At 47.2% G+C, this 15,833-nt stretch overlaps 1 protein-coding gene and 1 non-coding gene across 3 annotated transcripts; one reads left to right on the forward strand and one right to left on the reverse strand.

Annotated features, from left to right (window-relative positions):
- Window positions 1-8,067: 8,067 nt before the first annotated feature.
- TRNAC-GCA (transfer RNA cysteine (anticodon GCA)) lies at window positions 8,068-8,139 on the reverse strand. The gene has a single exon. It is a non-coding gene; the product is annotated as a tRNA-Cys (tRNA).
- A 436-nt stretch (window positions 8,140-8,575) lies between these two features.
- On the forward strand, window positions 8,576-15,738 carry RPL23 (ribosomal protein L23). Of its 2 annotated transcripts, XM_084857223.1 has the most exons (5): window positions 8,998-9,032; window positions 9,893-9,976; window positions 11,481-11,609; window positions 15,346-15,459; window positions 15,607-15,738. In XM_084857223.1, exons 1-5 carry the CDS (start codon window positions 9,020-9,022, stop codon window positions 15,687-15,689), a joined length of 423 nt encoding a protein of 140 aa, XP_084713349.1. In that variant the 5' UTR covers window positions 8,998-9,019; the 3' UTR covers window positions 15,690-15,738. The 2 variants fall into 2 exon arrangements, 1 of the variants encoding a protein (XP_084713349.1); XR_014792207.1 differs by lacking the exons at window positions 11,481-11,609; window positions 15,346-15,459; window positions 15,607-15,738 and adding an exon at window positions 14,296-14,526 and having other exon boundaries at window positions 8,576-9,032; window positions 9,893-10,081.
- The last annotated feature ends 95 nt before the right edge of the window (window positions 15,739-15,833 follow it).

Raw genomic sequence — 15,833 nt, forward strand, 5'->3', positions numbered from 1 at the left:
TTGGTGTCTGTCAGGCTGCTTAAACTTTAAAAAGCCATTAGAAAAACTAGATTAGCACCATATCTGCATATTATTATGGTAAACCATGTAGGCTGCAGTCCTATGCACACTTACCTGGAAGTAAGCTCCACTGAACACAGTAGAACTTACTTCAAAGTGAACATGCATAGGTTTGCTCTTTTAGATACTGTTCTCACATAATGTTAGTGTGTTGAATCTAGCCATATGTAATGAGTTCTTAGGTAAGTTCACCCAAGAAAAATTGTCAAAAGGTGGATCAGCACCATTCATTGAAGTTGATAATGCTATGTAATTTGTTTAAGAGCTATTTTAGTACAATAAAAAATGCAACAGTTCTCTGTTGTTGTTGTTCAGTCGTTCAGTCGTGTCCGACTCTTCGTGACCCCATGGACCATAGCACGCCAGGCCTTCCTGTCCTGCGCTCTCTCCCGGAGCGTGCTCAAGTTCATATTCATTGCATCCGTGATGCTATCTAGCCATCTCATCCTCTGCCGTCCCCTTCTCCTTTGGCCTTCAGTCTTTCCCAGCATCAGGGTCTTTTCCAGGGAGTTTTCTCTTCGTATTAGGTGGCCAAAATATTGGAGCTTCAGCTTCATTATCTGTCCTTCCAATGAGCACTCAGGGTTGAGCAACAGTTCTCTACAATATTGCAAAGAACATTGTCCCAAACTATCCTTACCCATATCTGAAGCTAAATCCAATGTTGCACTACACATGTCATCTGGATGTAACAACATAGTGAACTTGTGTCGGATTAACTTAAATACATCTGTTCTCAAGCAACATCAACAACCACAGTTCTGTCATTATTCTTAGCCTCGAACAATCCCATTCACCCCGCCTAAAAAAAAAAAAGTATTATACATACCTGTGGGAACTAAAGCTAATGCCCAGCATAAGTACCACAAATCAAATCTAGTTAAGGTTGTATGTATAGTCTTATTTTGGATACCCAAATTATGATGGTGACAAAAACTATAATTGCTGCATAAACTTGTTCTGTGACATGGGGAAAATAAAACTTATTCTTAAAAGTTTTTTTACATCCATTTGCTGGATTTCCTCACTGAACTTCCCTCCTAAAGGCCTTAATGTTACATGCTTTATTATTGGCCAGCTCTCTCCATTTCTCCCAAGTGCACTGTTGAAAGCTACAATGGAATTTTGGAGTAGAGAGATTAAGTGCAGGAGAAGTTTTGGGTAAGTGGGTAAGGCTTTTTTTCACTCTTTCACACTAATGAATGGGAAAACATCAAGATGAACATTTTAAAAAGGGGGAGAAGTGGTTTCCTCCTGTAAGTCTTGGATCCGCACCCAAGGGCTCAGCATTTCGATAAGATTTCCTTTTTTTCCTGCCTTTCAGCTAAGATCAAGCTATATACAGGTTGCTATTGTTGATCAAGCTCTCCACATTTCCCAGGAAAGATGTTGCTTTACTGTCTATTTTTTGACTTGTGAATTCAAACATTCTCTACAAAGATTAATCTGTTCTTGTTTGAGACACCACCCAGGTAAACCTAGGACCCCAGTTTGGATGTCTGGGTATGTAGGAAGCTACCTCATACTGAATCAGCCCATTAATACGCAGTCTAAGAGATGGCCAGAGGAGGACAGAAAGGAGAAAATCAATAGCAAGCATGCCATTTGGCAGTAGGTGGGCCATGTGTTGCAGCAAAGTCATCTCTCAACAGAGATGATTTAGTGGATAAAGTAGCAGTTACAAGGGAAAGCGACCATGTTATAGTTGAGTTCTTGGTTCTAAAGGAAGCAAACTTAAGATTTTAGGAAAGCTGATTTTAATAAACTCAGAACAATGATAAGCAAGGTCCCATGGCAAGCGACTCTAATGAGAAAAGGAGTCCAAGATGGGTGGGCATTTTTAAAAAAGGAAATTCTAAAGGCACAATTAAACAATTCCAACAAGAAAAGAAGGTGGAAGACAACAGAAGAAGCCAATGTGGCTTCACAAAAAGCTTAGGGATGAGCTGAAAACAAAAAAAAGTACATATAAAGGAAGTGGAGAGAAGGCCAAGCAACACGAGAGGAGTACAGGCAGGTAGCACAGAATTGCAGGGATGGCATCAGGAAGGCTAAAGCTGAGAACGAGCTGAGGTTAGCGAGGGATGTGAAAAGCAACAAAAAAACTTTGTTCAGCTACGTGCATAGTAAAAGACAGAGGAAAGAAATTGTGGTTCAGCAATTAAATAAGGATGGCAAAATAATAACAGATCACCAAGAAAAGGCAGAAGTACTCAATTCCTATTTTGGCTCAGTCTTCTCCCAAAAGAGGGTCTATGAGTCCCCTGGCAATGGCAAAGTACAGGCTGAAGGGGCAGGATTGCAGCTTGAGATCAATAGGCATATGGTCAAGGAACACCTAATTACTTTGAATGAGTTCAAATCTCCAGGCCCAGATGAACTGCACCCTAGATTAATAAAGGAACTGGCAGAAGAGCTCTCAGAGTCACTGTCTATTACCTTTGAGAAATCACGGAGGACGGGTGAAGTGCCAGATGACAGGAGGAGGGCTAATGTTCAAGTACTTGAAAGGTTGTCACAGATAGGAAGGCCAGGATCTCTTCGCCATCATCCCAGAATGGAGGAGACAGAATAATGGGCTCAAGCTACAGGAAGCCAGATTCCGGCTGAACATCAGAAAAAACGTCCTGACTGTTAGAGCAATACGACAATGGAACCAATGACCGGGGGGGGGGGGGCGCCTCTCCCACACTGGAGATGTTCAAGACGAGGCTGGACAGCCATCTGTCAGAGATATTCTGACTTAGATTCCTGCATTGAGCAGGGGGTTGGACTCGATGGCCTTGTAGGCTCCTTCCAACCCTACTATTCTATGATTCTATACAAGTGGGGTGTAAACGGGGGGGGGGGGGGAGAGGCAGTGGACATTGCCCCATTTGTCCCCAACATAGAGCTATGACGGCATGAAAAGGATGATGACTTGCAAGTTGCAACCCACTGCCAATCACAGCTTTACTGGTTTTGTCTTCAGTTTTCACCTGGATCTCTGAATGGATTGATCTCTTACCAATCCAGCTGAAAGAACAGGCTAAGTAATGAGAGGGCTGTTTCTTTTGCCCTTGGCGTTAGAACCACACATTTCCTAAGGCCTGAGTAGTTCCTTCATCAAGCCTACTTGTCGTTTCCGATTTTCCCAGGTACCACGGTGTTTCTGTAGTACCAGTGATGGTGCTCAACACCTGAGGGATCCATGGCCATAGTTTCCACGCTTGTGTCAGAAAAGGCTCCCTTTTTTCTCCTCTCCTAGGTGAAGCAGAAGGGGCTGCTCCTGGTCTCCTCACTGCCTCCCTTTTGGTTCCTTTCTGGACCTTCAACTTCCTGTTTGTTCCCACACCTTGGACATAGTGACCAACTCATCAGGCTTAGGAGAGGGTTCATTTGAAGCTGCTGGAGAGAAAAAAATACAAATCTGTTGAGTCTCTGTTTTCTGTAAAGCTCTTCAACAGCCTGCTTTTGCTCCTCATCTTGAATTTCCTTCATTAACTGAAATTTTTTTGGAGGCCTTTCTTGTTGCTCTCACAAGTATCATCATACAGAGCATGATCAGCAGTTCACTCATACAGAGTTACCTTCAGTACTTGGGCAACTCTCTCTGCATTCATCTGTTCTGGTATCACACCTCCCTTTTGGACCAACTGCTGCAGGATTTGCTCCACATAGCTGCACATTTGCTGCACATAGACAGCTTCTTTCTCTCCTTCTGCACAGTAGCGCGAAATTTACACAAGTGGTCCTCAGCCCTCTCCATATTCCTAAACATATGCTCCAAAGCATCTAAATATGCCTTTACACTCACTTGAAGATCAACCATCATGACAGCTTCAGGGTGGGGCTGTAAGACTTTCCGTAAGATTTTCCCCGTAGTTTCTTTCATGGCAATAATGGAAGTAGGAGCTTCTGTGGCAACTGCCATCTTAGGCTGCAACAGCCTTTCCATATCAAGAATGATCTTCCCCTCCTTCTCTAAGAACTGTGTGAGCTTTCTGAGAAAGTTCATATCTTGGTTGGGAGGTGAAGTCTTGTAGCTTACAAGCCTCCATTTGCCATACTCAGCTGAAACATAAGCTTTTGTGGACACTGTCCACTTCATCAGATGCATGAAGCGTTAACCTCAGGTTGGCAGATTTATATACACATGCTGAAGGGTAGAGTGGGATTGTATTATTATTATTATTACATTATAATTTATTGCATTTCTACACCGCTCAATAGCTGGAGCTCTCTGGGTGGTTTACAAAGATTAAAAACATTAAAAATACAATATACAGAGATTAAAAACCATTTACATAAAAAGCACATGAACAGACAATATACACAAAAGAAACATATATCTAAAACAACTTCAGACAAACAATCTCAAGAACAAACAACTATAAGCCAGTGTGGTGTAGTGGCTAGAGTGGTGGACTAGGAGTTGGGAGATCCAGGTTCTAGTCCCCACTCAGCCATGAAAGCTCACTGGGTGACTTTGGGCCAGTCACTGCCTCTCAGCCCAACCTACCTCACAGGGTTGTTGTTGTGAGGATAAAATGGAGAGGAGGAGGATTATGTACACCGCCTCGGGTTCCTTAAAGAGGAAAAAAGGCAGGATATAAATGTAATAAATAAATAACCATAAGACATTCCAGGGTTGATTAAACACTTATCAAATACTGCTGAATGCCTGGGAGAAGAGAAAGGTCTTAACCTGGCACTGAAAAGATAACCATGTTGGCACCAGGCGGGCCTCATCGGGGAGATCAGTCCATAATTTGGGGGCCGCCACCAAAAAGGCCCTCTCCCTTGTTGCTGTTTTCCAAGCTTCCCTCGGTGTAGGCAGCAGGAGGCGGGCCTTAGATGTTGAACATAGTACATGGGTAGGTTTGTGTTGGGAGAAGCACTCCATCAGGTATTGTGGTCCCAAGCCATATAAGGCTTTATAGGTTAAAACCAGCACCTTGAATCAGGCTCGGAAACATACAGGCAGCCAGTGCAAGCGGGCCAGAGTCGGTCTTATATGTTTGGACCTTCTGGTCCCAGTTATCAAGCTGGCCGCCACATTTCGCATGAGCTGCAGTTTCTGAACCGTCTTCAAAAGCAGCCCCATGTAGAGTGCATTGCAGTAATCTAACCTGGAGATTACCAGAGCATACACAACTGAAGCCAGGTTATCCCTTCCAGATAGGGGCATAGCTGGGCCACCAACCGAAGTTGGTAGAAGGCAGTCCATGCCACTGAGGCCACCTGAGCCTCAAGTGACAAAGACGGCTCAAGGAGAATCCCCAAGCTACGAACCTGCTCCTTCAGGGGGAGTGCAGCTCCATCCAGAATAGGTTGAGCACCCTCCATCCGGTCAGAAGAACCACCCAACCACTTGTCTGGATAGAGTTTCAGTTTATTAGCCCTCATCCAGTCCATTGTCGCAGCCAGCCACTGATTTAGCACATCCACAGCCTCACCTGAAGAAGATGAAAAGGAGAAATAGAGCTGCGTGTCATCAGCATACTGATGACAACACACCCCAAAACTCCGGATGACCGCACTCAACAGTTTCATGTAGATGTTAAATAGCATGGGGGACAGAACGTACCCCTGTGGCACTCCATACTGGAGAATCCACAGGGCCGAGCAATATTCCCCAAGCACCACCTTCTGGAGCCGACCATCCAAGTAGGAGTGAAACCACTGCAATGCAGTGCCTGCCACTCCCAGCTCAGACAATCATCCCTGAAGGATACCATGGTTGATGGTATCGAAAGCCCCTGAGAGATCAAGGAGAATCAACAAGGGTCACACTCCCCCCATCTCTCCCCCGACATAGGTCATCATACACGGCGAGCAAGGCTGTTTCTGTGCCAAAACCTGGCCTGAACCCCGACTGAAATAGATCTAGATAATCGTTCTCATCCAAGAGTGTCTAGAGCTGGAGACTGTAAACAGTGAAATGCAAAACAGCTGAAATGCAAAAACTGCAGACAGCAATAAATACCTTAAGAGTTGTCATCATGAAATGTTGTTGGGAGATTACACAGACATCATTGCATTGGTCAGCTGATAAAAACAACAGATTTTGTCCTTGTTCTCAAACCACAGGAAATAGAGTTGAATCTTTTCCAGCAATTTTGCATTGATATTTTTCATAGACTTAAGGGGCCATTTAGACCAATGAGTTCAACCCCTGCTCAGTGCAAGAATCTAGTTTAAAGTATCTGTCAGATGGCTGTCCAGTCTTGGAAAATCAGTTCCCCCACTGATTTTTTAATATTGCTATTTCTGATGTCAGATAAATGTGTCCATTTATTCTTTTCCATAGAGACTGGCCTGTTTGTTCTTTGTAGAAAACAGCAGGGCGTTGCTAGCAAATAATGGCATATATCACATTGGAAGATGAGCAGGTGTATGAACCCCTGATCTTATGAATGGCATTATTAGGTCTTGTACTGGTGCCAGACTAAATATGGGAACAGAGTTGGTATATGGGTCTACCACAGGGTCTGGTTCCTGTGCTGGTATCTCTGTTATGTAGTCTGTTCTTGCTGGTAAGTAGCTGTTTTAGGCTGGGATCTTTCTGTATGCAAGCATGGTCAGCTGTGTTAAGTTTAAGCCATTTAAGTCTGCCTCTGCTCCACCACTCCATTTTAAGACTCTAACCATATAGACATCATGACTTCAACATCAAGTCAGCCTTTTCCCCTCATCCTCCCCCCACCCTCTCCTGCTTAAACATCTTGCCTGATGATCTGGAGATCTCAAAGCCTTGCCCACACTTTTGTGCAATTGGGCATGTTCGAGTGGCGCAATGGCTAGGGCCAGCCAGGACTGCTGATGCTTGCACAAGCTGGGAATGTGACTAGAACAAGTCTCCAAGTGGGCCACAGCCTGACCTACGGTGGGTCACTAATAAAGGTATGTTGAAATGTGGATTGTGGACTGGCCATGGATTTTGAAATGTGCATTATAGGCTATGTCGTCTTTAGGAAAATGCCTACAAAGGTAATCCCACCCTACTGGCTTTGTGTCCTGGACATGGTGTTTGTGGTGTGGGTGGAAATCAGCCATTTATAACCACCATGGGGCTGAAGTTGGTTCCAGGTTCCGTATTCAGTTCTGAGACATATGCAGCCTAAACTAGAAATGGTGATTCTAAAACTCTGTGCCCCTGAAATAAGCTTTGAAGCACCCCAATTATATATCCATAAATAACTGGTACCTGCACCAATAGACACACCCCTCAGTTATCAGGGTCACTGCTGTAAAAACAGTTTCCCATGAGCATATAAAAGTTGTTAGTGGAAAGTATCCAGAGCGTCCTGAGCCCCCAGCAGCCGTTCAATAACTTAGGGGTCAATCCTATGCATGTTTAGACAGAAAAATGTCCTACAGGCTGGCTGGGGAACGCCAAGGGTTGTAGGACTTTTTCTGTGTAAACATGCATAGGATCGCAACCTTAGGCTGCAGCCCTATATACACACACACTTACCTGTAGGTCCCATTGAACTCAATAGTCCTTACTCGCACACATAGGATTGCGCTGTCAAGATGCGAAAGACTGCAAACACAGACTCGCAGCTCTTGAGAGTGCTTCACTCCCGCTGACCCTGTTGTACTTATCAATCTGGTCTGAAAAAGGTATCACCCCAACCCCGTCCCGTCCTGCATCCCGTAGCCGCAGGGCTTCGAGAACTCGTAAAGCTGCAAGACAGGCTGACACAGCCTGTCCCTCCATGGAGATGTGGCCCTGGGAAACATTCACTTGCTGGATGGATTTCTTTAGATCACCCAGATGTTTAAAGTCAAATGTGCCTTTCAAAGAAATAAAGGTGGCGAGCGCAGGACTTAAAAGTATTGTCTGCAGGGCTTATGGGTGAAGCCACGCGGGAATTCTGTGGTTGTGGCCACGCCCAATGACAGCACAGGCAGCACTGCACAGTACTGATTCGTACTAGGCAACGTGCACATTATGTAGCGTACCTAACGTTATTGTTCCTTCTCTAAATGTTTAACATGGCTTAAAAAAAAAAAAAATCTAGGGGGCACCCGGATTTGAACCAGGGACCTCTTGATCTGCAGTCAAATGCTCTACCACTGAGCTATACCCCCGCTTCCGGTAGAGAGCTTGTCACACTGTCATTTCAAGAAACCAGAAACCCCAGTCTCCGTACGGGCAGCGATCAGAGACGCTTAGCTCTCAGCGCCTGGTCAGTTCGACCAGCACATGCCACGCGATCCTTTGTTTGCACGGATGTCGGACAAATTTAATTAAACGTTAATTCAATGAAAATAAAAGTCTTAAATATCGCACAACAGCTGGCTAGTTGGTCACTTTCTCATAACTGGATGGAGTTTTTGGGGAGCACTTATTTTACAACGTAATACTAACTGAAGGTTGTGTAAGGTGATTTTTTGCAACGAGCGATGCGGGGGCTGAGCAGCGCCACCTATGCACGCGCATCCGGAAGCAAAGCCCGCGGGGTTTGCCCGAAGACTCGGCGGTCGCCGTTCTGCCCGGGAGCCCCGTCCGTCTCTAGCGCCACACGCAGTCGAGGCTGATTCTGCTCGGCGGCGACGGAAAAGATCCCTTTGCTCAGAGGCAACTCCTTAAGCCCTGACAAGATGATTCCGGGGCCGCGGAACGGCGCCCGGCGCGTGCTGGGGGCCGGCGCTGACCGCAAAGGCCGAGCGCTGCTTGCGGCCCACTTCGGGCTGCACAGCGAGCTGTTTCACCCCCCGCCGACCCAGACGGGCGGGCGCCCGCCTCGGCCGCAGGGCTGCCTCCCGCGTAAGCCCGGAAGAGCTCCCTCGGGAAGAGCGAGGGGCACATCGCGGAAGAGCGCAGGCGCCGGGCGCCGCCGGATCGCTAGGCGGCGCTTTGCGGGCGGCTTCCGGCGCCACGCGAGAGCTGCCTCACGTGACGCGGTGCCCGGGCGATATCAGCCGTCCCGGCAGCCCTCGCGCCTCCCTTCTGCGCCGCCCGTGCAAGATGTCCAAGCGAGGTGAGGCCTGGCGGCGCGCGGGATCCGCGGCCATCCCGCCAGCCTGGCGAGGAGCCGGGGCGCCTCGTGGCGGGGACTCGCGGCAGAGCGCGGGCGGCCCGCTCTGGGCGGCTTCGCCCCGTCTCTGCTTCGCCGCTGGAGCGGGGGTCCGCCGCTCCCTCCGCTGCAGCCAGGCGGCGGCTCAGCGGAGGGGTGGTGGCGCCGGCTGCCCGGGGCGCGGGGGGAGGGGGTCTCCGCGCAGCCACGCGGGCTTCAGCTTAGTTCCGCGGGGCGGGGCGGGGCGGAGGGAGCGGAGCGGAGCCGGCGTGCCCGGCGCAGCTTCTGCGCAGCAGCGTCGCCGTCTCGGGACGACGCCTTCTGCTTGCTTCCCCGTGGGACTTTGGCCTCTGCAGGGTTTCTGTTGCTGGCGCACACCAAGAGTGGGGGTGCTCTGAGGGGATTCTCCCAGGGGATGGGGCCTAGGCTCTAAGACCGTCCTCCTGGAGGACCCCGCTGGCTAGATTGGGGTGCCCGGTGGGCTGGATTCGGCCAGAAGCGCTGCACCTCGACTGGAGGTGGATTTCCTTGCCTTGCCCGTCTGGTGCTGTGGGATATGTAGCAGATATAAAACTGTTTTTGGAAATAGCAAAAATGTGGGGAGACCACTTAGGTTTCGTGCACACCTTGTTTAAACTCATTCATTTTAATAACTCAGTGCCGTAATCAGTAAAGTCAGTGGAGGTGAAAAGTAAGTTACGTGTAGAATAGTGGATGGGGGAAGCTGTGTATTTTGACAGCAACCAGAAATACAGTCAAAAGTGGCAGACACTGCATAGCTGGATAGCCTTAGCTAACTATATGTCTTTTGTCTACTGTAACAGGGCGTGGTGGTTCCTCTGGTGCGAAATTCCGCATCTCGCTCGGTCTCCCTGTGGGAGCTGTCATCAACTGTGCAGATAATACAGGTACAATTTGAACAGGCTTGAAAAAATAACTCCACTTTCTGGGCACCAAGCTCAAAGTTCCAGGAGTTGGCTAGGGCCACCATGTTTTTGCCTGTGGTGGGAATTGTATCCTTTTATCAGCTACATAACAGGAAATGTTAAGGTGGTGTACCTTTCTCTGCCATGTGGAGACAGTGCTTTTGACTAGGTTCGCATAGCAGACTTACCCACATCCAGTCGTTGAGTGTGAGTTGTTGATGGGTTAACATGTTGTCTGAACCCAGGACATTTTCCTCAGGGTGGTTTGTTAACCACGCAGTGTGGCTTATTTTTCTCAAGCCACCTTGGGAACCGATGGTTTGTTGTTGGGTTGTTCAGGGTGGTTAATAAGCCACCCTGTGGAAAATGTTCTATGTTTAGACAACATGCTAACCCGCAGTTCAACAAAGAACCCACACTCAACCACTTGAGTGTTGTGTTAATGGCCCCGTTGTCCATCTTGCAACTGAAAAGGCAGAGAAATATTTCCCTTGGGAGAAGGACTGTAACTCAGTGGTAAAGCACCTACTTTGCATGCAAAAGGTCTTGGGGTTAATCCCTGGCATCTCCAGGTGGGGTTGGGAGAGACCTCTGTCTGAGTACCCCTGTAAGTGTACATAGTTACCCAGTACTGAGATAGATGGACCGGGGATCTGACTGCATACTGCAGCTTCTTGTGTTCTTCCAAGGAAAGAAAAGCACCTTCTAAGCACTAGATTGGTAGGTAATTCACATTTTGGGATAGTTGCAAGATTTGGTTGGGGCGGTGTGAACAAGCTTGCTGGAATGCATTTAGGATTGCATTAGAAGATGTTTGGGGAGTTGGGGGAACCCTCTTTGTTCACCATGTAATATTTTGGAGGGTGAGAAATGGTTTGGACATGCATATACTCGGAAGAGGTTTCCCCAAGTCCCATTGGTTAGTGACCGGGTGCTGGCTTTTGCTCAAGTGCTCTGGATCAACATGTACTTACTATTCTTCTTAGATTGTTGTAGGAGTTTGCAGAGTTTTTTAGTTTTCACAGAACCTTTATTAGAATGGTGATCTGCTGTGGTCTGGATTCTGTGAAGGGTGATCTGTGGGCTGCTGATGCTAACTGGGAAGGGAGGGGTGAGGGTGAATATCATTGCTTTCAATTCTACTAAAAGGATCAGCCCTCATAAATTCAGTTTTGAGTATCAACAGCAATCCTACAGGAACAAGTAACTGTGTCTAGAAGCAGTGGGCTTTCCCTTCTGAAAAGCACTTGTTGGGTCTGTTTTCCCATGGCCCAGGGAGTTGTCGTGGAAGGGCACAGCAATGGCACTACTCTTGGGTGAGGTGACAGCTTGTGCTGTTGTGCCTCAATCAGTGGTGACACAGAAAGTCTCAAGAGGAAGTCTCTCTAACCCTTAAGGAGGAAAAAAGGCAGTATATAAATGTAATAAATAAATAAATAACCCTGGCCTGAAAGATTACTAGAATGAGGATTGCCTTATTTCATAGGGGCCAAAAATCTGTACATCATCTCTGTAAAAGGGATTAAGGGGCGCCTGAACAGGCTACCAGCTGCTGGCGTGGGGGACATGGTAATGGCTACTGTCAAGAAAGGCAAGCCAGAGCTCAGGAAGAAGGGTGAGTGATCAAAGAAACTGGATTCGTGGATTTGCAATCCTTTTCTTGTGTCGATTGCTTTAGGACTATGAATAGTGGAAAAGTAACTGGTCATAAAGGAGATTGTTGTCATGACCTTTGTTAAAATTTTATTGATTAGAGACAGGAGATTGAATCCAGGTTTAGTCATCCTATAAAGTAGATCCACTGAAATCAGTGGGACTTGGCGGCAGTTGAGACCCCACCGCTCCCTCCAGCACTCTAGCAAGGACGGAGGGCTTGGGGGAGAGGTGGGGTCTTGCTTCATTTCTGTAGAGGCTTGGGTAAGGACAGAAACAGCAGGAGAAATACCTGCTGCACCTATCCAAACTTGTGTGCAAATGAGTGTCTGCCTTAGACTGTCGTGGCTTCTCACCAGGGGGAAAGAGGCATTTGCCCCTCTCAAGCAAGCAGAATTGTTGATGCTTGTCTGTTGTGTCGCATTAGTAATACTTGACCACAAGTTGCATGTTTTTGCTCCCAAGGTTTGTTCGTTTACATCAGGGGTGGGCAACATAGAATCATAGAATAGTAGGGTTGGAACGGGCCTATAAGACCATCAAGTCCAACCCCCCGCTCAATTCAGGAATCTAAGTCAAAGCATCTCTGACAGATGGCTGTCCAGCTTCATCTGGAAAGTCTCCAGTGTGGGAGAGCCCACCACCTCCCTTGGTAATGGCTTCCATTTGCCTTTTTTGCAGCCACATCACATTGTGATCTACAACAATTCCAAGATCCTTCTTGCTTGTAGCGTTGCTGAGCCACGTATCCCCCATCTTGTAAACTGTGCATTTGGTTTCTTTTTCCTAGGTGCAGAACATGGCATTTATCCCTATTAAATGTCATTCTGTTGTTTTCTGCCCAGCGCTCCAGTCTATCGAGATCACTTTGAATTCTATTTCTGTCTTCCAGGGTATTAGCTGTCCTGCCCAATTTTGTGTCATCTGCAAATTTGATCAGCATTCCCTGCACCTCCTCTTCCAAGTCATTGATAAAAATGTTGAAGAGCACTGGGCCCAGGACTGAGCCCTGCAGTACCCCGCTCATTACCTCTCGCCCCGTTTGAGAAGATCCCACTGATAAGCAGTCTTTGAGTCCAATCCTGTTGCCAACTGTGGATCCACCTGATCGTTGTTTCATCTTGCCCACTTTTAGCTAGTTTTCTAATCCAGGATATCTGGGGCACTTTGTCGAAAGCTGTGGGCAACGTGCCCCCCCAGCAAATCTTGTGGTCCCCACCATGTTCCCTACTGCTGTCGCTGCCAAAAGTGGATGTGTAGAGAAAGTGGCAGCATCTCCTAGCAGTTCCAACAGCTTTGTGGCAGTGTCCAGCCATGTTCCCTGTTACTGTGGTGGCGACTGGCAGCACTGCCAGAAGCAGTTCAAAAAGTACATGGCAGCATCTCCTGGCAGTGTTGTCCTCCCACAGCTGTTGCAGTTGCAGCCCCTGAAAGACCCGCTCCTCCCCTCCATCAGCATCTCTGGCAGCTGTGGTTCTTTTCCACAAAATTGTGCCATAAAGATAAAGTGTCTGGGTTCCACTGCTGCCCTAGCCCCTGCAAAGAAACCCCTCTCCTGTCCCTGTCACTCCCTCCCCACAAAACCTAGTGTGGTGGTGAAGGAGTAGCAGTCACTTCCTCATGGCTTCTTGTGTTCCTGTGAGAGACACTCTGGCAGGTATCTGTCTCGTGCCTCTGTTGTGGAGGATGATGCTCTATCCCCCTCCTACACCATAGAGCTGCCTTTGAACTCCCAGAAGCCAAATTAGTTTGAGTGTTGCTGCCGTCGGTGCCACAGCAGCAAATTTGGCAGGAGTGGCCCCAGTGGGTTTGGAGGAGCAATTCAGCCCCCCAGCCCCTGGAAGTTGCTCAACCCTGGTTTACTTAGAAAAGTAGACTTGCTAAATGTGTTTGGTAGAGAGTCATTCAATTTTAAGAGCTGGCTGTAGGCTCAGATATGTGTGTTGCACTCAGATAACTTTTTAAGCCAAGTTATTTTAAGGGACGCAGAAGCTCTGAAATCTTTTATTTAAAAAAATATTTTTTCATCTGCCCCGATTTGGAGACCAACTTGACAAGTGATTGATCATTTCAAACTGGTCTGAACTGAGGTCCTTTACCTTCCTGGCCTCTATCCTCATACATCTTCTGCTCCCTTCTCACCAGCCCCTCTCAGCCCATCTTGTTCTGATTCAGTCCTTCAGACAGCCTGAGGTTTTCTCTTGGCCAAATAAGACATCTTGGTTTCCCTCACAGAACTGCACTGTTGTGTCATAAGTTGTGTTGCTGACACCTCTCCAGTGTTATCCATGATGCATTTGTTTTACAGTCCTCTCCTTCTCAAGAGCATTCTCCAGGCTTTGGAGCTTTTTGCTATCCCCTTCCACCACTTGGGTAAAAGTGAGGCAGAGGTGCAATAACCAATCAGTTGTAGAACCGCTTCTGTCTAGATTACCAAGAGTGAGACCCCACTAATAGAGCTTGGTAGCACTCTATTAGTGGCATCAGTGAAAAGTTTCTCAACATGTGTCTCCCAAGTTTGTGTTATTTAAAAGCATTTATAAACTGATCATGTATATAAATAGTGGTGTACAGAATATACCAGTTGAACAATAAAAAATGATCAATAAACAAACCAAAACAGCAAGAAGTACTCAACTATAAAGCAGAGCATAAACAGAAGGAAGAGCCAGAACCGGCTGTTGGTCATCATCACTTCCTAAAGCCTTCAAAACAAGCTTTTATTAATCTTTAGAAGGATAGTAGGGAGGAAGCACTGGAGCTGCTCCTCAGAAAGCCTTGTTCCTGATGGAAGCTACCCTAGGCTCCCCATACGATGGAATCTGAATGAGATGTACTGGAATACGCTGATTTCCACAAGTGGAAATAAATAAGATAAAGTATGTATTGGTAATAAAGCAGTGGTTAAAGCAGGAGTGCATTCATTTTGGCAGAACTTAGGAGTCAGCTTGGAAGGAGGGTAACATCAGTTTGCCACCGGAGGAGTGACCCTGTTCTGGCTGGTGTGTCCTGGTCTTCTCCTTCTCCTATGCCTTCCAGGCAGTGCTTGCTTGCGAGGTGGCAGCCTCGGCCAACTGGAAACAATAGCCCACAGCTTGGGTGACCTTCGTTCAGTGAGAAGCAACCAGGCGCTTGCACACAAGCCCTGGGGAAAAGCCCTCCCTAGCAGCCCAGGTGCCAGCGTCAGTTTGTTGGGGGCCAGTGGCACGTGGACACCAGGATTTTTGCAGCCTTAGGGTAACGGTATTTTTCTTCCTGTGTGTCAAGGCCCACAGAGGTCCTCTGGCTCCTTGTGCTTGTGATGGACCCTGTCCCCATAGCTGCATGTGTTGTGCACTCAAAAGCAACCAGCGCTGAGCGCCTTTCAGTCCCGTTTAATTACATGGCAGGCTTAAATGCATGCTTCGCTCTGCTACTAAGATCTGTGGGACTCAACAGTGCTTAACACTGGATGGAGATGACTGATAGATGTTTGTGTGTGTAGCATTCTGAGAATTGCAGCTCTCCAATTCTGTGCTGAAATTGTGGAATGCATTCAGGTAGCTTCCTGACTGGGTTAGAACCAAACATTTGAAGCTGCAATATCCTTTCTATTTTGGAGCCCTGAGGTGTGTTTAAATCTTTGATTTCAAGCCCAAGGGTATGTGTACCTTTGCTTCTTATCCTTTGGCTCTGATGCGGAGTTTTCCTTCCCACAGTGCATCCAGCAGTAGTGATTCGTCAGCGGAAATCATACAGAAGAAAAGATGGTGTGTTCCTTTACTTTGAAGACAATGCAGGGGTGATAGTAAATAACAAAGGAGAAATGAAAGGTATGGATGCTGAGATGGGCCAGTAAAGAAAATAGTAAAAACTTATTCCATATTGTTAAATTTCATTATTAGCCTTTCAGATGAAGTCTACGTTGCAAGTTTCATGGATCAATTTCTTAATCACTTTTGCCATTTCCACCCCCCCAGGTTCTGCTATCACAGGCCCCGTAGCCAAGGAATGTGCAGATCTGTGGCCCAGGATCGCCTCCAACGCTGGCAGCATTGCATAGGCCCATTTTGTGCTCTTTGTAAAAATCTAATAAAAGTGGTTGTACGAAACCTGCTGACTCATATTGCAACTGAATGTGACAGTTTTCCATTCGCAGAGGGGAGAGTAGTATGTGAATTAGCTTCTTGGCTCCTGATGACATCAG

Source organism: Heloderma suspectum, chromosome 5, assembly GCF_057233095.1.
Source record: "Heloderma suspectum isolate Gila_16-S chromosome 5, 16-S_ref, whole genome shotgun sequence".
NCBI classification, from domain to species: Eukaryota; Metazoa; Chordata; class Lepidosauria; order Squamata; family Helodermatidae; genus Heloderma; species Heloderma suspectum.